General features: G+C 45.2%; 1 protein-coding gene and 1 pseudogene across 2 annotated transcripts in view; one reads left to right on the forward strand and one right to left on the reverse strand.

Moving 5' to 3' along the window:
• Positions 1–414: 414 nt before the first annotated feature.
• Positions 415–21,404, forward strand: part of Utrn (utrophin) — a 508,244-nt gene continuing 487,254 nt past the window's right edge. The window contains exons 1-2 of one of the 2 annotated variants that reach the window (XM_052169847.1): positions 415–488; positions 8,064–8,230. In XM_052169847.1, coding sequence (XP_052025807.1) covers positions 8,152–8,230 — 79 coding nt within the window. In that variant the 5' untranslated portion in view covers positions 415–488; positions 8,064–8,151. Of the gene's footprint in view, positions 489–1,002; positions 1,163–8,063; positions 8,231–21,404 lie in introns of those variants that run through there. The other variant, XM_052169848.1, reaches the window with a different exon arrangement.
• The window catches only part of LOC127674194 (cofilin-1-like), a 6,854-nt pseudogene continuing 6,442 nt past the window's right edge, over positions 20,993–21,404 (reverse strand).

Genomic DNA, 21,404 nt, shown 5'->3' on the forward strand with positions numbered 1-21,404 from the left:
GCCAGGGGAGGACCGGGAGGAGGAGCCGGAGCCTAGCAGCTCTCGCGCACAAAGTTGTGGAGTCGTCCTTCCCCGGAGGAGGGGAGCGGGCTGCGCCGGGCCCGGGATTTCTCCCGCCCAGGGCCGAGGAGGAGCCCCGGGTTCCCTCAGCCGATAGAGCCACCTCGGGGAGCTGCACCCCCTTTTCTTTCGGGTCATTCCTGCAAAGGGAAAACTCCCGCGTGCGCCTGCCCCCAGGCTCTAGCGTTTGGACTGTTTTGTTTTTGGCGGAACTACCGGGCAGGAAGATTGCACAAGTCAGGGGGCGTTTCCAATCGGGTGTCAATTTTGAATCTCCCACCCCCCCCCTTTGGATCTTGTTGGGCTTTTCACGTTGCATTTAAAAAAGAAAAAAAGAAAACCCAAAATTCTTGTAACGGCCAACGCAAGCTCCCCAGGACCCGAACACGCCCAGAGGAACGCTGGGGCCTCTGGGGCTTGGCTAGCAGGTAAGCCCATGCATTATTGAAGCTTCGGGCTGGGTAATGTGACCGCAGTCCCCGAGGGAATGGGGCGGGGGCTGAAAGGAGGTGGGACCTTTCTGCTGTTCCACCGCCTGGGTCCCGAAGTAGCTGTAGCCAACTTCTGCACTTTTCCCTGGAAGGCTCAACGTCCCCTGCCTGGGCGGGAGAGAGCCGGGATGAGAAGGTGGGAATCCGTACTGGTAGCCAAGGTCTCAAATTCCTAGGTCTAGTTTAGTGCTGTTGTCTTGTCTTCTCCCTGGGAGGAGAGGGTGTCTGTCGCCTTTCCGTTTATCGCCCCGAGCGGGGTAGCCGGACTAAGAGATCTCCAAGAGGGGACGTGGCCTCTTCGGAGAGCCTGTCACACACCTCCGGTCCCGGGAAGGCGGGGCCCGGGCGGTGTCCGGGAGGAGAGGGTGGGGAGGGCGGTTGTGCGGTGGGAGGGTTGGGGAGCGCTTCCTAGCTGGCCTCCAGGCTGGGGGCGTGCTCGACCTCTGTGTGGTTGCCGTTCCTGAGGGTGGGGCCGCAGTGTGGCGAGGTGGCCAGCTCCCTGCCTGCTGCTGTGGAGAGACTGAGGGGCAGAGGGGTACCTCATTGGTGCGCAGCCCTGCGCGGCCGCCTGCTTTTCCGGACTCCTGGCATCCCTCACTGCAACTGACAAGGTAATTCATGCCCCTCTTTGGCCTGGGTCTGAGGCTCTGCTTGCCCAAGGCCACTTACAAAACCAACAAAGAGCTAATTGTAGGCTGTGCAACTTTTAGGAGGCACATTGTTCAAAGAGACTTTTCAAGTCCCTAGATTCCGATCGGGTGGCGTTCCAGGGTTATTTCAAGGGGAGGAGAAAACGTGTGTGACTCTTCAGAGCCTGGGACCCGCCTTTTTTAAAACCCCAAATTGGAGATCCTGGGCTCTGGAGTCACTGAGGTAGTAGCATCCTTTATTCTTCCAGCCTTCAGATCCCCTGGGTCGCCAGGATCCGGAGAGGTGGGCTCTCCGCGCATTTGAGTGGGAGGGTCTGCCGTGACCAGAGCACACGAATTCCAGGAGAGATGGGATCTCCGGGGTGACGCAGCAGCAGCTTCATCCATTCCCTTGGAACTTGCCCTGGGCCTCTGAAGTCAGGCTGGACCCTCGGGGGCTGGCTGCTGGTGGCGCTGGAGACGCAGTCTGCTGATAACACTGGTGTCTGCCTGAGCTGGAGGAATTCGAAGCTCCTGTGGGTTGTTCAGTCCCGAGGACCAGGCAGTGAGGGGCATGGGCCATTCCCTCTGAAGTCCCCCCTCCCCCCACACCAGGTTTTATGAGCCCTTCGAGATAGCCTTAACTCTCCTTTGGGTGTTTATCCAAAATTTATTGCGCCCGTAAACAGCATTAATCACAGTGGCATTAACCTTCCCTGGAGCGCTTCCTAGTGTGGATGGCAGTTCTTGGTCCTCTGCGGTTTCCTTTACAAGAATGGCAAACTTTCCTCGGCTTTCCTCTCTACCATCTCCAGCACCTTTAGCTTTTGGTTACTTGCCAGTGACTAATGTTTGCAGGACTTAGTTTCCCTCCATAGCTGCTTGGATGAATATTCCTTTATGATGACATTGTGTATTCTTGAACTTTTGCCTATAAAGCCACCACCCCTGGAGTTCTGTTCTGAGATAACTGAGAAAGAAGCATCCACCCTGAAGGGGGAACTGGCGCCTGTGCTGTGGTACGCTTCGGTTTCAGTGGGGAAACACTCGGTAAACGTCACCAGCTGTCATTTTGAGGGAAGAGAAAGCCGCAGCAATTGTGTCGGAGCCCTATACAACCTCCGGGTCATTCACCCCTAGTTTCTCCCTTATCCCGGTGTGGAGTGTGGCTCCTTTCATTCCTTGGGTGTGGACGGAAGTGGAGCCTCTTTGGGACACATTGTTACTAAGAAAGCTTTGATTCTATTCCCACGCAACTCCAACAGCCAGTTACAGTCGCTGTAGCATTTTTTTTATGTTATTTTTGAGAAAGGGTCTCACCATGTGGCCTAGGCTGGCCTTGAACTGGTAGTCCTCTTACTTCAGCCTCGGAAGTAGCCTTGTCCGGGGTTAGAGGCCTGCACCACCACACCTGGGTTGCATCTGAGAGTTTGGAAGGAGGTATCCTTAAACTCTCCAACTCAGCACAGAGCTCCTGGGACATTCGTGGCAACAAGAGTTGGTGGCTGTTAAATGCTTTTTTCCCCTTTTTACTGTATATTTTCTTTATTTACATTTCAGATGTTTTCCCCGTTCCAGGGTGTTAAAGGTTTTAAAGGACTTAGCGTGGTTCCTTCTGGTTCTTTTCTAGTTCATTGATCTTTTTTTTTTTTTTTTTTCCTGCTATGTTTTTGCAGTGCAGTAGGGATTTGTATTGTCAAGAAGACAAGACTGGAAAAATTACCCCAAGGAGAATGGCAGAATCAAACATTGTAATGAAGAAACACTATTGGTCCCATGCAAAGGAAATGAAACCCTGTATACAAGTTAACTTTTTCTTAAAGTGAAGTTGGCGGCAGTGTTTGTGGGTGAGCCTGTGTGCAGTTTTAAAAGATGGCTCAGTGGCTAAGAGAGAATCCAAGTTCACTTTGTTATGTGCATTCTGGCCTCCTTGGGCACCAGACATTCAAGGCAGACATTCACACGAAAATTTTAAAAATGCAGTTTTAGACATTTATTTGTCGAATGTGCGCTGGTCAGGCTTGGTGGCAGGTCCCTTCCTAATGGAGTGGAAACATTTTTTTAAAAATTTTTTTTATTCGATATAATTTATTTACATTTCAAATGATTTCCCCTTTTCTAGCCCCCCACTCCCCGAAAGTCCCGTAAGCCCCCTTCTCTCCCCCTGTCCTCCCACCCACCCCTTCCCACTTCCCCGTTCTGGTTTTGCCGAATACTGCTTCACTGAGTCTTTCCAGAACAAGGGGGAGTGGAAACATTTTTGAGAAGCTGAACTGGAGGTCCCTGGTAAAGCCACGCCATGCTGAAATAGCACTGGACCTGCCTTTCAAAGGAGCCTCATTCCAGGAAAGAGACTTTTTCTTAGGCAACTGGGATTTCCCATAGTAAGATGTTTACATATTCTGTGGACAAGATGCTGGTTCTCTAATATAGTAAAGATACACATAAAAGTTTAGAAAAATCTTTCACACTTTGTACCTCAAGATAGGGATATATTTGTTTTTGATTATATTCTCTGTGGGGAGATTCCACGACCTCCAAGTCTCATGTAGCCCAGGCTGCCCACAAACTCCCTGTGTAGCAGAGGGTGGCGTTAAACTCTGCCTTCTCCAGCTGGAGTTACTGGGTCACTCCTGGTGAACGCTGCTTGGCAAAGGGCCAGGCTGCCAGTCTTCTTCACCGATTACTTTTGACTTTAATTTTGTTTTTGTAGTTTGGGGGCAATCAAACCCAGGACTACACACGGCCACCCTAGGAGCGCACGTTACCACAGAGGCACATCCTCTGCCCTTTTAGTCTATTTTTTAATTTTTAGATAGGTAGCCTAGACTAGTTTGGGATTTACTCTGTAGCTCAGGCTAGCCTATGATCTTGGGGACCCTCTTTCCTTTGTCTCTTAAGTGCTGGAGTTAGAGCTCTGAGTCACTGTACCCAGGTCTGTAAATTCTTAATAAACATAAAGTCATAATAAACATTTAAGAAGTCTTTTAATGTCCTCTGAAGTCTGGGAGACTGACGAGGCCATCCATATATTGAGAGGAAATGGTTCTTAAGGCTTTAGCAGTTCGCCAGTGCTCCTTGGCTTCAGCTGCTGTGACTCTCATTTTGTTCTTATTAATGGAGTCGCCTCGCTTCCTGACTTGCGGAAAGAAAAGTTATTATGCTGCATAATGTTCATATTTATATAATTAAGCAGTACTGTGGCCTACAGTGAATGGATGTTGAGTAATAGAACATACTAGTGTTACACAAATGTGAAATTTTAAATAACAACGTAGTACAATTCATTCTTCGAAGTAAGGACTGAGGCTGGCCTTTATTTTTAGAAAGATCCCATCTTCCTTTCTATTTTTTAAAAATATTTATTTATTTATTTTATACATATGAGTACACCATTGCTCTCTTCAGACACATCAGAAGAGGACACCAGAACCCATTACAGATGGTCGTGAGCCACCATGTGGTTGCTGGGAATTGAACCCAGGACCTCTGGAAGAGCAAAAGGTGCTCCTAACCGCTGAGCCATCTCTGCAGCTCATACTTCTTACTCTTGCAGAGGCCCTGGGTTCAGTTCCTGGCACCTGCTGTTGGTTGCTCTCAACTACCTGTAACTCCACTTTTAAGGCATGGAACACCCTCTTTTGGCTTTCATAAGCCTCAGGTACTAACATGTGCACACAGACATACATGTAGGCACTTCACGTTTACACATAAAAATAATTTTAAAATCGTAAAGAAGAACCACTAAAGAACTGAGTGGTCTATTACTACCTAGAAAGAACCTAGGCCTGACATTTCTCTCTCTCTCTCTCTCTCTCTCTCTCTCTCTCTCTCTCTCTCTCTCTCTCTCGGTCTCACTTGGCAGCTCAAGCAGACCCAGAACTCACAGTGATTCTGTCATCTCAGTGATTACAGACATGAACCACCTTGCCTGGCTTTGACACGTGTTTTAATGCGTGAATTAGTATACTTTTTCTGCAGATTACTGTTTGGATGTCATTGACACTGGGGCTCTCTTAAAGGGGGTGTGGTCAGGAAGAGACAGATGCTGATCTTAAAACTGAGCTGTGCTCCTTTCTGGGCAGTGTAATCCGGGAAGCTTGGAGCAGAATAGAACAGGGCTTGCTGGCCTTCGGAATGAATGGGTGCTACTGCAGGCTGACCTTCAGTTCTTTAGGCCCTGGAGATATTTCTCACAGTTACTGAAGATTGGATTGTTTTATCTGAGTGGTTCCTATGTGTAGCAGAGTTGGTGTGATGAACCTTCCAGAATAAAGTTTGTATAGGGCTATCTACATTTCTACACATCTACAAGACATACCATCCCTGACATCCAGATACTAGTCCCTTTCCCTTTCTGTGTCTCAGAAGCAACTTACACTGAGAAAATCCAAATCACATTCCTTCCTCTCTGTAATGTCCTCCGTGGTTCCCAGCCCAATGCTTCTGAACTGCTCTGTGCCAGTTGAGTCACTCAGCATGCTAGTGTCCTGCATCTCTAATACCAGGGCTGTTCCTGAGTCTTATTGACCTTTTATTTAATATCCTGTATATCCACTCATTTTTTTCCATCTAATCCATTGAGGCCACAATCATATATTGCTTATAATATTAATAGTATTATGACAGAAAGATTAGCATGACAGATACAGAGCTGCTATTTTTCCGTATAACCTTTTCTTCCTCTGCCTGTGTGCATCTTTGTATGTATGCATATGCGTGTCGATGCACAGAGATAAATGCATAGACATTGAAGATTTCATCACGTCTCTTATAATGAAAGATATTGTACCCCACGACACTGTGTTAGCTAGTCCTGAAGTTTACCATTGGTATAATAATATTGCCTAGAGTAAACTCTAAAATGTTTTCTTTGAAAATTCAACCCAGGATAGTATTTGGTGGTTGGGTCTCTTTAGTCTTGTTTGGTCCGTGAAGAAGTTCCCTTTCTTCAGGTGATCTTTGTTTGAGTGACATTGGGCCCATGATGTGTGTGTGTGTGTGGGGGGGTTTGCGTGTATTAGTTTGAGGCCAGAGATTGGCATAGTGCATCTTCTAATATTTCCATCTTATTTATTTATTTTAAATAAGTCTTTCCTTAAAAGATTTCATTTATTTATTTTGAGTATGTGAGTACACTGTTGCTGTCTTCAGACACACCAGAAGAGGGCATTGGATCCCATTACAGAAGGTTGTGAGTCACCATGTGTTTGCTGGGAATTGAACTCAGGACTTCTAGAAGAGCAGTCAGTGCTCCTAACCACTGAGCTATCTCTCCAGCCCTCCACCTTATTTATTTATTTATTTATTTATTTATTTATTTATTTATTTATTTAGCTTAAGCTGACTTTATATTTTCTTTTTTCTTTCTTTTTTTTAATTTTCTATATTCTTTGTTTACATTCCAAATGACTTTCCACCTTATTTTTAAGACAGGATCTCACATCGAATGAGACTTACTGAGCCTTTGGCTATGAGCCTTTTGTTTCCAGAGGAAGTATTGCTGGCATATGCCCCATACCTGCTTTCCTCTTTTCTTTTTATAAAATATGGATATGGGGGATTGAAGTCAGGTTCCCATGATTGTGCAGTAAGCCCTTTACCCAGAGAACTATCTCCTAATTCCCTAGGCCTTTGGTTTTGATACCCTCTCCCGATTCGTCTGCCCGTGACCAGCCTCATGGTTGGTACTCTGACAGAGATACTCCACAGATGGTGCACTGTGATGTCCATTATCACCGAAGGCCCCGCTGATGCTTTTGTAAAGTCTGATCACTGGTCAAGCTTGGGATCTATTTCCTTCCAATGTAGTAGCATGAAGCAATTTCAGAGGTAGAGAAGAGCTGAAAATTTTCCATTGATGTCTCCTTACTCACGATCTAAGTTCTTTAGTGAGAACACTGCTCTCCTCTGCTGGAGTCCTGGGCGCTTCCTGAGTTACTCTGGCCTACTGACAAGCCCTGGTGTGAACGGGCTTCTGTCACCTCTCGATTATCATTGTCCTCAGGCAGGTATCCCAGCCTCTCTAGGAATCTCTGTCCCCAGGATCCTTCCTCACCTGTGTCCTGCTTCCTCTTGGCTTTCTGATATCTGAAAGCAGGACTCAGCCCCCACTCCTCAGTTCCAGTGGCGCTAATATGTCACATACCAAACTCTTCCTTTCTTTTCTGCTTCCCCTGTAGCTAGTGAACTTCTTCCTCTTTTTGAAGGATAGGTCCAAACGTCATTTCTTCAAGAAGGTCTTCTCAATGACCCTGGGCAGGTCAGATTTGTCCACTTTATGACTTTATTACTTTCCGTTTCTCTTCTGTACCGTTGTCAATTATCAGGGTTGTAATAAAGTGATTCATTATATAATGAATTTTTTTTTCTATCTGTGAAGCTTAGTGTCCATAGGTCTCAGGCTGTGAGAGGCTGTGCTAAATAAAGCCGTACATGGTATAAGCTCTGTAAGCTTTACTGGTCACTGTATAACTGTGTATTAGATCATATGGGGCCGGGAGATGGCTCAGTGGTTAAGGACTTGTCACCCCATCCGTCACCCCCATCCATCCTAGTACGGTGCAAATGTCTGGCAGATTTGGCAGCCTGTTTGTTATCCTAGCATGTGGAATGTGGATTCAGGAGAACCCTGGGGTTCAAACAGAGACCCTGCTTTAACATAAAAGGCAGAGAGCAGCAGTTGAGACAGGCACCCAGATGTCAACCTCTGACCTCTACATGTACATACATGCATACACGCACGCGTACATGCACATGGGCACACGTGTATGCACACCCACCCCTTTCACATACGCACACACAGGCATATGCCAGAAGCGAAGGAAAAAAAAAAGGAATATGTCTCTGTATTTCTAGTCAATACTTTCTCTTTCCCTCTTAGGTATTCATGCTAGCCTGGACCGTTATTCAGAGTTAGTCTTCAGAAGAGGATCTGGGAAAGCCTTTGGATTATATTGAACTCATCCAAGATGGCCAAGTATGGGGACCTTGAAGCCAGGCCCGATGATGGGCAGAATGAATTCAGTGATATCATTAAGTCCAGATCTGGTGAGTAACAGCAGCTCCCACTGCGGGTCCTTCTGCACAGACTGTGTTAAAGACAGGGTTTTCTCAGCTTGTTGTGCATTGTTCGTGTTGACTCTGAAAAACTGAATTCTGCGCCGCGACTGCTGCTCTGTCAAAGGTGACATCCAGTCTCTGTGTGGCCTATCTTACTCTCCAAGCCTGCCTTTGTTACAGTGTGTGCCATAGCTTTTCTGTGAGAAACTCCTGCCTGCAGCCTGATGTCACAGTTATGATGTCAGTAAGATAGACAGGCAAAGTCTAACATTTCCCCTTAGTCCCTGAAAGTGGAAAGGAATCACATGCTTAGAGTGGCAAATACTGTAGTTTCTGGCAGAAAGATCTTCTTGTGGTGGCACTGCGTAACCTTCTGCCCACCCACCATCTTGCTGTTGGATGCTAACATTGGCATGTGACCTTCTCTTTTCCTTTTTGAAATGTCAATTTCTAAAGATACAGTTTCCCCCAGTGTGATCAAATCAGCCAGACTGAGACCGGCGGATGACTTTCATGTGAACATTTGGATTGGAGGTCTTTGGATGCCACCCCCCCCCAGCTTATTATATAACTACTGCTTTTCAATTCTGGTTCTCCAAATGAATCAACTGGGGAGGTTTTTTTTTTTTTTTTTTTTTACAAATGCAGATGTGTTGGCTCCGCTCCAAACCCACTGAATGAAAATTTCTGTATTTTTAAAGAGCTTCAAACATGGTTCTGAAACAGGCTCAAAGGGGAGATATTTTTGAGCAAGTATGGCCTTTCTGCGGTTGGAAAATTATATAGAGTCCTGTCCTGGCTGCGAACATCATCCTTTTGTAACTCCAGCATTATAAACATTACCTTCGTGTCACTCTTAAACAACAATAACAACAACATTAAATAGAACTCAAAGGTGATATTTCCTATTGGAAATGTCTGTGTGTTATGGTAAGAGCTCGTTTCTTAGTTGAAACTACTAAAATATGTGCAGGGAATGAGATCTCAGCAGGATATGCATTTCCCTCTGTGATGCTGGAGGTGCTTGGTTGGTAAAACGTTTGGAAGTTATATGGCTGTGACTATGCAGTGATTTTTGTAGGTTTAAGGACTCTTTGGGAAGTGTGTCAGCATGTCCTGTGGTATATGCACTGTAAAGTGTACTTCGAGGAGGCTGTGATCTCCTAAATTTCATTTTCGTTTCTAAATTCATATTTAGAAACGTGGAAAGTGACAGGAAAGTGGAAGACAGACAGATGTCTCTGTATGTCTCGTAGTCTATGAATTCTGAGGTCGGGTGATCCTTAGCATCTTTCCAAGTCAATCTCTATTACATTAAGACCTTAGATTTTGGGTTAGGGAGATACATTTAAGAAGTCGACTGTAGTACTGTTTACAATAGAAAAAAAAAAAAGAAAAAAGGAAAACACCATAAAAATCCAACTTGGACATGAGTTAGGTCATTGTTGCCTAGAGTGGAAATGACTGCTGGCTCTTAGGTTGTTCCTATTTTATTTAAAGTCTGTGTTCTTAGTCAAATAACTCTAGAAATAGCTAGGAACTCACTGTTTCTTTACTGGGATTGCACAGCTGTGCAGATTATGCAGCATCCCAGTGGAGGGAATTAAGATAGAGCGCATGACTAAAGCAGCTACGTGTTCATAAGAAATGATGATATTGAGGTCTGTGTACGTGTATGTGAGTGTATATAAACATTACAAACATGGCGGATGCTGTTGATGCATTGTTAAGTGATTATGAGATAGGGGTTGTTGATGTGAAAAGTACCTTTTAAAAGATTGCTGGTGGGAGCTGGGAGATGGCACTGTGGTTAAGAGTAGTTGTTGCTGTCCCAGGAGACCTGGGTTCCCACCCACACTCTATATGGTGGCTCACAACCATCTGGAAGTCCTGTTCTAGGGTGGCTGATGCTCTCCTCTGACCTCTGAGTACACATGCGCACATGCAAGCGAACACTCGCACACATAAAATAAAGTAAATCAATCTAAAAACAGTTGTTGGTCATGGCGGCACACGCCTGCTATCCTGTCACATGGGAGGCTGGGAGGACAGGGAGATTTTGAGTTTGATGCCAACCAGGGCTATGAGATTCTGCCTCCAAAAAGATGTGAGATATATCCCAGAATCCTCTTGGCCTCTGGGATAGTTTCTTTTTCTTTCTTAGTACACACGTGTTTTCCAAAGCCACTGGGTGGACTGTTACTTAGTTCTTACATTTTTAAAAACTTCCTAATTGCTTGTAGCATTTGTCTGCCAGTGTTATGGTTGTGCCCTCCCTTTGAGTGGCACCTACTTCAAAACACGATGACAATTTAGCTCCTGCAATAGCTGAGGTAGGAGTCACATTCCTCTGGCTGGATTGTATTGCAAAAGCTGGCAGATAAATTTGGATTTGAATGAGTCTGTGAGTCATCCTTTTGCTTTCTGGAAGCCAAACTTTCGATTTTTTTTTTTTTTTTTTTTTTGCTTGTGGCAAATGCTTAGTACACAGGGTATTACCTCAGGATACTCTAAAGTTTACACATTATTAAGAGACTTTTAGAAGTCTAGATTAAATAGTTAGAATGATCTGCATGCAGTAAATACAGTGGAAAGATCTTTACGGGATATATTTCATGCTGCATATTAGTTTTCCAGTTTTTAAGAAGGAATGCTCACCTAGTACCTGTTGCTTGCTTATAATCCCAGCATTTGGGAGGTGGAGATAGAATCAATAGGAAAAGGCCATTTAAAAAAAAGGCCATAGCAACATAAAAAGAAAGCGAGAGGAGAGAGGAACTCAAGTACGGTGGCTCATGCCTGCAGTCATACTATTTGGGGTCCAGCCTGGGCAATTTATGGAAATCCCATCTCAGGGAAACACCCTTACCTATTAAAAGACTGAAATAAAAGTGAGAGTTTTATACATGCATATCATGTGTTTTGATCAAATCTACCTCCAATTCACTCCCTTGCGATTCCTCACGTCTCCCTGGGAAGGCGTGGTCATCCCAGGAGGCTGCAGCATGGCTGTGCCCACATCAACAACACACTGTCTCTGAACTTCATTCCTGCCCTATAACTAAGTGATCAGAGGTAGGCATTGGAAGGTGTGGTTGCCTTAGATGTGAGTAATGCTGAGAAAGGAACTGGGGGGGATTGTGGCCGTGCGTCACTTTGTAGAGTGCTGGCCTAGCATTCATGAAGCTCTGGGTTCAATCCCCACTAATACATAAACATGTTGGAGTGGCTCACACCAGTAATCCCAGTGCTCACAGTGTGGAAGCAGGAGGATCAGAAGTTCAGGATTATCATTAATTGGTCATGACACACAGATCATACCCTGTCACTACATGATACCCTATCTCAAAAACTGGCAAACCAACTGGACAACCCCACCCCCACCCAATGAAAAAGAAGTCTAGAAAGCATTTGTTGTCTACCAGGCTAGGGTTTAGAGTTGCTGACAGTAAGCCTTTGCTGGCTGTTAAAGCACTTATGATAAGGTCTTGAGCAGTGGCTATAATCCTGACAGCTTGATCTGTACACACACACACACACACACACACACACAGACACACCTCTTTACCTCCCAGGTGCTGGGACTAAAGGCTTGCTTCACTGTGGCTGGCTGCCTCTTTGGTTTTTGTCTAACTCTGGGTTCTAATTGTTGAGGCAATTAGAGCCCATGCAGAGCTGAGCCTGTGATGTGGTACCTGGCCTTGGATGCTAGCATCTTAGAGGTGATGCTGATGTTGACTCCTGCATCACAGCTGCACTTGCACAGATGGCAATCAACAGCCACAGACACTGTCTTTTCTCCATTTCAGTAGGACCTTTCCAGGCGCCTTTGCACGTTCCTTTTTCTTTCATCATTTTCTGGTTCCCTGTCAATCAATTTAGATCGATGCTTAAAAGCAGCCTTCATTGAGTGACCTTTTCTGTTGACTTTGGAAGTCGGTTTTTTTTTTTTAACCTACACTTTTTCTTTTCTTTATTCTTCTCTTCTTTTATTTATTTTTTTCTTCTTTTCTTTCTGTATTTATTTGAGAAAAGGCCTTGCTTTATATCCTACTCTGGCCTCAAACTCATGATCCTCCTGCCTCAGCCTCCCAAGTGCTGGAGTTATAGGTGTGCACACCACACCCTGCTTACTCACCCTGTGTTGTATCACTGCTTGTGAGTTCTCCGTGTTTTCCCTCTCGCTATCTGGTACTTTGCTTGTTTCTGTACTTGCTGATATCTTTTTCCATGCAGCTTAACTCTGTGTGACTTGGGGGAACCAATACACCCCTGGCACCAAGCCCCGGGGCACAGTGGATTGCAGCCAAGTGATAAGAACTTACCCAATGGAAAAGGTTCTATGGCTTGGAGAGTCAGGCGCTGAGATTTGAATTCAGGTTCAGGTTAGACTAGGGAGACCTGGAGTCTGAACTCGACATAGTCTTTTTGTTTACAAGGTGCTTCATCCTGTGGCTGCCAGAAGGGTCATTATTTTATGCTCAAATCCATCCCTTGCGAATTTGCCCGGTGTTAACTGTGCACAGGTTCTTTCTGTCTTCTCCTTGCTACCTATTGAGGGTGACCCCGGGCTGAAGTCTGGAGCTGCTTTGGTTCCCTGGTGACATAAGAGACAGGACCTGCTGCTTCTTGGCTGCCTTCGTTTCTATCTCTGTTCTGTCATTCTCTTCCGGGAGTTGACAAAGGGGATAACACTGGAGGACAGACAGTCCTTGGGGCGGAAGATGAGAGACTGACACTGCTTCTGACGTAGATTCTTTTTCTCTCTTCCTCTGATGGCTGTTCAAGGCTTTTAACTGGCTGGCAGAGAAGGTAGGATTTCAGATGCGCTGACATTTTGGCACCGGGTAGGCCCTGATCTGGTGCCCAGAGAGGTAACTGTGCTATCGAGATGGGTTGGGGGCAGGGCAGAGGAGCCCTTGAAACTAAAAGAAAGCAGATTCCTTTGCAGATGGTTCACACCGTGTTACAATATAGCCAGCTTACTGAAAACATGCCCTACGGTATCTGGTGTAAATTATAACTGCCCAGCAAGGTTCAGTGTGAGGGAAAGGATGAGGAGGTTGGGCTTCCTCCAGTGACCTTTCAGAAGGTGTTCTTCAGACAACACAGTGGCTAAGTCGCATTTAGGGAGTGAGTGGTCTGCTTTTCAAAAATGCTTTACATTTTAGTATCCGTGAGAGAATTTTCTCCACAGTGTAAGGGACTATGGAAAACAGCTCCTTGCTACTCCTGGACCTTTCCTTAGCTGAAATATCTGCGCTTTGAAGGGAAGCCTTTCAGCAGGCTTGCTTTTTATCCACGAGCCCTTGGGACTTGCCTTGAGGTTCAAATAGGGACCCTGGTGGAAACTCAAGTCTGTTAGAAAACAGCAATCTTGGAATAAACCAAAGTCTTGCCTGTGTTGTCACCTCAGGAGGCTGAGGAGGAGCGATCTAAGATCTTGTCTGCGCCAATATTCTAGCAGAGGCGCTGTGTTCATTATATAGACAGGACCGAAAACTCAATTTGATTGAACCTTATTTGAACCCAGAAGTTTGACTAGATGCTGATATCATGATTTTCCTGGGAACAAGGGAACACGGGAAATCATGCAGGCAGTTGTAAACACTAGTTAAAGTTTAATCTAAAGCAGTGGAGAGTGGGACTCAGGTACCTAGAGTCCCCCCCTCTTACTCTGTGTAGAGAAATAAGCATTTACTCTGTTGTTTTGGCATGCATTTTTTTAAAATTAAAACTGCTAAATGAGAGATATGCTCAACTTAATAGTTGGGAAGTTATCCAGTGTAAGATTTTGTGCATGTATGTATATGTGTGCGTGAGTGCTTAGAGACCAAAGGATGACATTGGGTGCTGTTTCTGAGGATCGTCAACCTTTTTTTGTTTAAGCAGGCCTGTCACAGGCTGGCTCCTGGTAGTCGGCCTGGCCATTGAGCCCCAGGGATCCTCCCGTCTCCATCTCCCTAGTTCTGGAGTTACAAGCAGACCAAATGCTGCCACCATACCAAATACCTACAAGGCAAGCACCTTACTTCGTGAGCTACAGTATGAGAGAGAGTTACTCTGGAGATGATAGGCGGGGGACCGGATCCGGCCTCGGAAGCCAGGCTTCCTTCCCATTTGCCATTGCTTGCTCCACTCTCAGGGTGCAGGTGACACTTTGGGGCTTAGGAAGTCCTCAGACTTCTCAGCTAAGGTTTGTGTCCCACGGGGCTGCTTTGGCTGGGGCTGCCTTTCGTGGCGCGACTCACAAGTGAATTGTTCTCTTAACACTTGTGTGGGTGGCAGCGGTTCTGATTCCGTGTGCTACAGCCTCCACCTGGGTTTGGGAACTCAATTTTTGTTCCATCATTGTTTAAAAATGTTTTTCTTAATGCTTATTTTAGTGTATGTAGATGTGCCTATGTAGAGGCCAGAGGACAGATTATGGGAATTGGTTTTCTCCTCTCGCTGTATGGGTTCTACGAATAGACTTTGGTGACCAGATTTGGGAATGGTAAGGGCCTTTAACTGCTGAACTATCTTGTCATCCAGGAAGAGTATGTATGTATGTATGTATGTATATATATATATGTATATATATATATATATATACATACAATTTGTATGTATGTATAATATGCCAGTTCTGTCAAAGTGGCGGGGCGCAGGTACACAGCAAACACACGAATAGCCTGTCAAGTATGAGTATCCTTTCCTTCTTTTGGTGTGCAGTTGGCTAGGGAATCTTATGTGTCCAGTGCCGTCACCCTAGCCCTTCTGACACAAAACCTTTTTTCTGTTCAAAGAATAAGACTGGTGTGGGTGTGGTAGTGCATGCCTTTCATTCCAGCATTCAGGAGGCTGAGGGTTTTGGTGCTCCTCTGCAAGTTTGAGACCAACCTAGTCTACACAGTGAGTTTCAGGTCAGCCAGGATCACACAGTTAGACTCTACCTTAAAACAAAACAAAACAAAACAAAATGAGAACCAAAAACAAAAACAAAAAAACCTCGAACAATAACAACAAGAAAATCTCCCACAAAAAGTAAAAACCAAAAAACCAAACCAGCAACAAAATCACAACTCCCTCCCTCCCAAACAAACAAACAACCCAAATCAAGAGAAGGCAGGACCTTCTCAGCAGAGAAATCTATTTCAAGATAGGACTTGGTACTCAGTGCATCTGAAGTGATAAAGCCGGAGATGGACAGCCCTGCTTCCGGCCCTCTCAGAAATATCAATACTCCACTTGTCTGCAAATTAGAAAGGTTTGGTTTCCTTACTATGATGGTTGGCTCTACAGTAGTTATGTGGAGGAGATCTAGTTTGAGACTGACATACCCGGTCAAGGGCACCTGTGCACTGCATTATTTAAAGAAAATTCTGTAATTACACAGATCGATGTATGCTCTCTTATTGGGAACTCTGGGCTTGGAGCTTCAGGCTGTGTGTCTGAGTCACCCTTGTGGATTCTGACTCAGGAGTTCCAGGCGCCCCCGAGGGAGGGTTTTTCTCCTTCCTGGTGCCTTGGCTTAGATAGTGAAAGTCAGACTTGTCAGGCCTGGGAGGCTCTCAGCCTTAGAGAGCAGTCTAAATTCTCCAGGAGCCAGGAAAGGAAGAGTCGAGTGTTGTTTATTTTTACTCAGAAACATTTCCTGGTAAATAGATATAAAAGGTAATGGTTTTCACAATATTGGACTTTGATGAATTTTTTTTTGTGGGTGCCTCATAGTTTGGAGTTTTGGAGTGGGTTTGGCTGAGAGGAGGTGAGACTCCGGAAAGTGGGTCAGAGGAGGGCTGACGGATGCTTCAGTCCCAGGGCATCTGAACTAGAATGTCCCTCCCAAATTCTGAATAGGGGTGTCTCTGTCCCCTCTGTACTGTAGTCACACCTCAGTGTGGTTAACCCCTTCCTTCCCGAAGCCTCATAGCACCCTGAGTACCAGAGCATGGATTGCTCTCATTGCTTCTTTTTGAAAACTTTCTTCCTTTCTTTTTGTTTGTTTGTTTGTTCTTTTGTTTTTGGATAGTAGTCCACTGTTTATTTCTGACCATCCTGGAGTTTGCTCTGTAGACTGGGTTTGCCTCAGACTCACAGAGACTGTCTCCCTTTGCCTTCCAAGTGCTGGGATTTATGTTGTGTACCTGGCTGTGTACCTGGCTGGTTCTCTCTACCCCTTTTCCACCCCCACCCCACTTTTGGAGACAGGGTCTCATGTAGCCTCAGCTGTCCGGAGTTCTGAGAGGACAGATGTATGCCGACATGCCTGGTTCCTGGAGAACTGGGGATTTCTACCAAGTGAGCCCCTTCTCTAGTCCCTTAATATGAATATATAGTTTTTAAGACATTACTTCCAAAAAGGGAGTGTTTGTCATTGGTAATGGGAAAAAAAAACAAACTGTGCTACTTTCCTGATTTTCTTTATGCTCACAGAAAAGTCACGTTTGCCTCCGCCTTTTAAAGTCTAAGTAGGCGATGTTTGGCATTTCTGCTTCCTTTGAAATGAAGCTGTTTCTCGTTCTTTCAAAACCAATGAATTTTAAGAAAGGGTGATTTGTATGTCAACAGAGGACTAAAGAATTATAAAAGGGACTGAGAGAGATGGCTCAATGGTTAGGAGCATTGGCTGCCCTTCTAGAGGATTTCGGTTTGGTTCCTAGCGCCCACATGGTAGCTCACAATCATCTGTAACTCTAGATCCTAGGAATGCAATACCCTCTTCTGACCTTCGTGGGCATGGCTTGAACATGGTTCACACAGATATTCACACAGGAAGAAGGACCTATCAGACAGGATAAAAAACTAAAGGGAAGGAGGAGGAGCTAAGTGGATCGTGATCATGGTAGCGCATTCCATAGGGATCTACAAGAACGTCCCGGAGGGCTTGTACTGTATGTTTCAAGAACCAAAGTGAATGAAACCAATCCAAACCCCCAAATTTCTTGTAGACCTCTGCAGGAATACCACTGAGTTTACCTGTTAAACATCTTTGAAAGTTTAGGAAGGCATGTCAGCTCGTTCCTGGAGAAGGCAACTTTCAAGGTTGAAGATAGTAATTGCTGTGTTGTGTTTCTGTGTATGGAATGCACCCCCCCGCCCCCAATTTAACGGGAGCCATTTCCTGGGCAGTTTCCTGGGCAGGGATATGTGGAAGGGCATTGTGGGTTGGGCCTGAGTAGCTAGCTGTCCGTCTGTGACGGGGACACAGAATTTTGTGCAGACGTTAGCTACATTAAAGACTGGGATAATTCTTTAACAACCCATTTAGGGAAAAGCATATTTAGATTGACTTAAAAGAAAGAGTCCACAGAAAAGAACCAATAAAATCTATCCCAAACAGACTTAAAAGCAAAATTGGTTTCCAAGTGATACAAGATCCAGTTGTCAAGTGACTTGTTGTCTTATGTGAAATGATAATGCCTTTTGATATTTACAATGTAAATATTGACTCAGAACAGAGAGGATATTCCTGAATTTAGTGTGGAAGATTCCTGGCCTTACCCACCAAAGCCTCACTTTCAGTGAGCTCTGAACCAAGCTCTGAATGTGTTCTGGTCTTTATATCTCCTTGTAGCCTCTGCAAATGTTTCGAGGAAGCCTTTCTGTAGAATGTAGACATAGAAAGGTATCATGCAACACAGAACAAGAGTTCTTTGTAAGGATAGCAAGGAAAGAACACTAATCTCACTTTAAAGTGGGAATAATCGTTTAGATAAGTAAAATCTGTAGGCAGAATAGCCCAGAAAACTATTTCAGCTCAACTTTAATTGAAGACTAGGAGGTGTTTAACCTGACACTGCGAAGATGATGTCATCCTGTGTTGCCGAATTCAGCTTCAGCAGAGACAGTGGAGTAAATGCAAATTAAAAATAAATCGGGAGCAGATGTTGAAAAATACCTTTCATTTAGGGAATAATTAAGCAGTGGAAAGGTCATTGGAGTTTAGTCAATAAAACTGGGGTGTGCTGAAGTCATAATTATTCAGCTAACAGATGCCTGCTTTTGGTTATGTCCTGCTGGGGAGCATTTGGGATTGGTGACTGGAGGAAACTGCTCCTGTCTTGTTGGATGGAAAGTTCCTTCTTCCAAAGTTGTCCAGCCAGTGGACTAACTTGAATGTACACTGCACGAGCCACCACCACAGAAACTGTGGTTCATTAACTTTGAAGTAAAACAGAGGAGGCCCTTCTTTTTTTTTTTCTTTTTTTTTTATTCGATATATTCTTTATTTACATTTCAAATGATTTTCCCTTTTCTGGCTCCCCACTCCCCGAAAGTCCCATAAGCTCTCTTCCCACCCCCTGTTCCTCCATCTACTCCTTCCCACTTCCCTGTTCTGGAATTCCCCTATACTGTTGCACTGAGTCTTTCCAGAACCAGGGTCACTCCTCCGTTCTTCTTGAACATCATTTAATATGTGGATTATGTCTTGGGTATTCAAAGTTTCTAGGTTATTATCCACTTATCAGTGAGTGCATACCATGATTAATCTTTTGAGACTGGGTTACCTCACTTAGTATGATGTTCTCCAGCTCCATCCATTTGTCTTAAGAATTTCATGAATTCATTGTTTCTAATGGCTGAATAGTACTCCATTGTGTAAATATACCACATTTTTTATATCCATTCCTCTGATGAGGGACACCTAGGTTCTTTCCAGCTTCTGGCTACTACAAATAGGGCTGCTATGAACATAGTGGAGCATGTGTCCTTATTACATGCCGGGGAATCCTCTGGGTATATGCCCAGGAGTGGTATAGCAGGGTCCTCCAGAAGTGTCATGCCCAGATTTCTGAGGAACCGCCAGATTGATTTCCAAAGTGGTTGCACCATCTTGCAAACCCACCAGCAGTGGAGGAGTGTTCCTCTTTCTCCGCCCCTTTCAAAGTTCTTGTAAGGATTAGAAACTGTGTGCTGCTGATTGCAGTGTTTTGTCACTGCAGTCTTGCTCCGTATCAGGTGTTTAGACCCTGAAAAGACTGGCAGCTTATAGAAGAAAGCGTTGGGGCTCATGGTTCCAGAGGGTTGTAGTCTCTGACTGTCTTGCTGGGGAGTGTGGCGGCAGGCTGGCATGGTACTGCAGCAGTAGCTGAGAGCTTACTTTTTGTTTTTTGTTGTTATTGTTGTTGTTGTTGTTGATGATGATTATTTTTTTTCCTGCAAATAATTGGGAATGATGTGGGCTTTTGAAATTTTAAAGCCCTCCCCCCAGTGACACACCTCCTTTAACAAGGCCACACCTCCTAATCCTTCCCACACAGTTCCACTAACTGGAAACCAAGCATTCAATTATATGAGCCTATGGGAGTCATTCAAACTACCACAGGAATCTTGGCTGTTTTCTCTAGTAAATTGTAGAGCATATAATGATAGTATTGAGGGAGCTAGAGAGTGGTGGTTTGCCAGTTAAGAACATATACTGTTTTTACAGAGGACCCAAGTTCAATTCCCAGCACCCACAAAGGGTGGCTCATAATTGTAACTCCAGGTCTGTGTAGGAGATCTGATGTCCTCTTCTGGCCTCAGAGCAATCACACTTGATGCGTACAGACTGATGCTCACACACACACACACACACACACACACACACACACACACACACACACATATATGTACGTAATTAAATGGTACTATTAAAACTTCTATAGCTGTTTTGCATATTTTATTCCTTTCGTATTTTCTGAGGTTTTAGGTTGGTCATGGAATGAGCATTAGAGAGGTCAATTTAAAGATGGAAGACACTGGAAGATAGAGCAGTGAGTGGTTTGGGAGGCTTAATATTTGGGTATGTAATTGACCTAGGTCATAGGATGCTGTTTTACAGGTAAAATGTAGTTACCCTCAGTCTGGGGAGTCACTCACTTAGTACTAGGGCCTGAGTTTGGATTCCTAGTAGGGACCTAAAAGTGGGGACAGTAGGAACAGTAGCACTGTGTCTGTGACCCCAGTGCTGGGGGTGGGGCAGTCTCAATGGTTAGCCAGCAGTCTACCCCAAATTGGTGAGCTATGAGAGGAATGAAAGCCTCGCCTAAAACTATTTGGTTGAGAATGATAGAGGGAGACACTTGATATTGACCACTGGCTAGCTCTCTGTTTCTCTCCCTCACTCTGTCTCCTCCCAACCCCCATACCTAGAAATGCATGTATCTTTGTAGGTTGAGGAGAACAGAGCTTGTCAATAAATGCTTGCAATATATAGGTTTCTTTTGTTAATTAGCCTTTTTGTTTGTTTGTTTTCTTTTGTTTTTTTTTTTTTTTAATTGAAGGTCCCTACTGGTCCTGCTTCCAGGAGTGGCTAAGATCAAGGGAAAGGGGAGGGCAACCAGCTGGTGTGGGGGAGGGCCATTACCACATTTCATCTACACACAGAACTAAACAGACAAGCCCAGAGTCACTATTGTGGTTAGAAGTGCAACATGGGTGGAGAGGGATGAGGAGTAGGGGTGTTGTTAAAAAACACAAAGTCTCCCCCCAAACTGGGTACCTAAGATGGGACTTGGTTTCCATCAACCCAGGAGGAATCAGAAGATCAAAGGCAGATTGGGAAGGCCAGAACTGCCAGGGATGGAGGGAGGAGGACGGTCCAGGGGGTGCGAGGGATGTTTGGCAACTGTGTGTGTGTGTGTGTGTGTGTGTGTGTGTGAAAGGTTAGCCCATCCCCTGCTGGGATCTCCCAGCTCCTCAGATCTGGCAGGAAAGGGGCAGGGTGCAACACCCAAGAGCAGGTCTGGGGCTGCTAGATGCCCCAGGCAGGGGGCTGGAGGTGGTTCACAAAGGCTTGCCCTCCAGGGAAATGACACCAGGTTTCTCTGTCAAGGTACAGCGGTCCTTGACCTCCTTGTAACTGTTAGCTTGTAATCTGCTTGATGGCATCCCTGGACTGGCATAGATCCTTTTGCTCTTAAGGGGTGCACTCCTCAGGGACCCAGAAGATGAACACCAGAGGTCCTCCTTCTTACTCTCCTTGGTCTCTTAGGTTGCATTGTAGAGAGCATAGCAGCAGGCGACATCCTTGTCCGTCAGCAACTTGACAAAGGTGGTGTAGGGCTCATCCACCGTCTGCCCCACATCTCCTACAAGGGTCTCCTTGCCCTCCCCCAGGATGGTGTTCTCCTTGTCCTTGTCCTTGTCACTCAGGCAGAAGAACACTGCCTTCTTGCGTTTCTTCACTTCTTCTGGC

The sequence above is a fragment of the Apodemus sylvaticus genome, chromosome 23 (assembly GCF_947179515.1).
Source record: "Apodemus sylvaticus chromosome 23, mApoSyl1.1, whole genome shotgun sequence".
NCBI classification, from domain to species: domain Eukaryota; kingdom Metazoa; phylum Chordata; class Mammalia; order Rodentia; family Muridae; genus Apodemus; species Apodemus sylvaticus.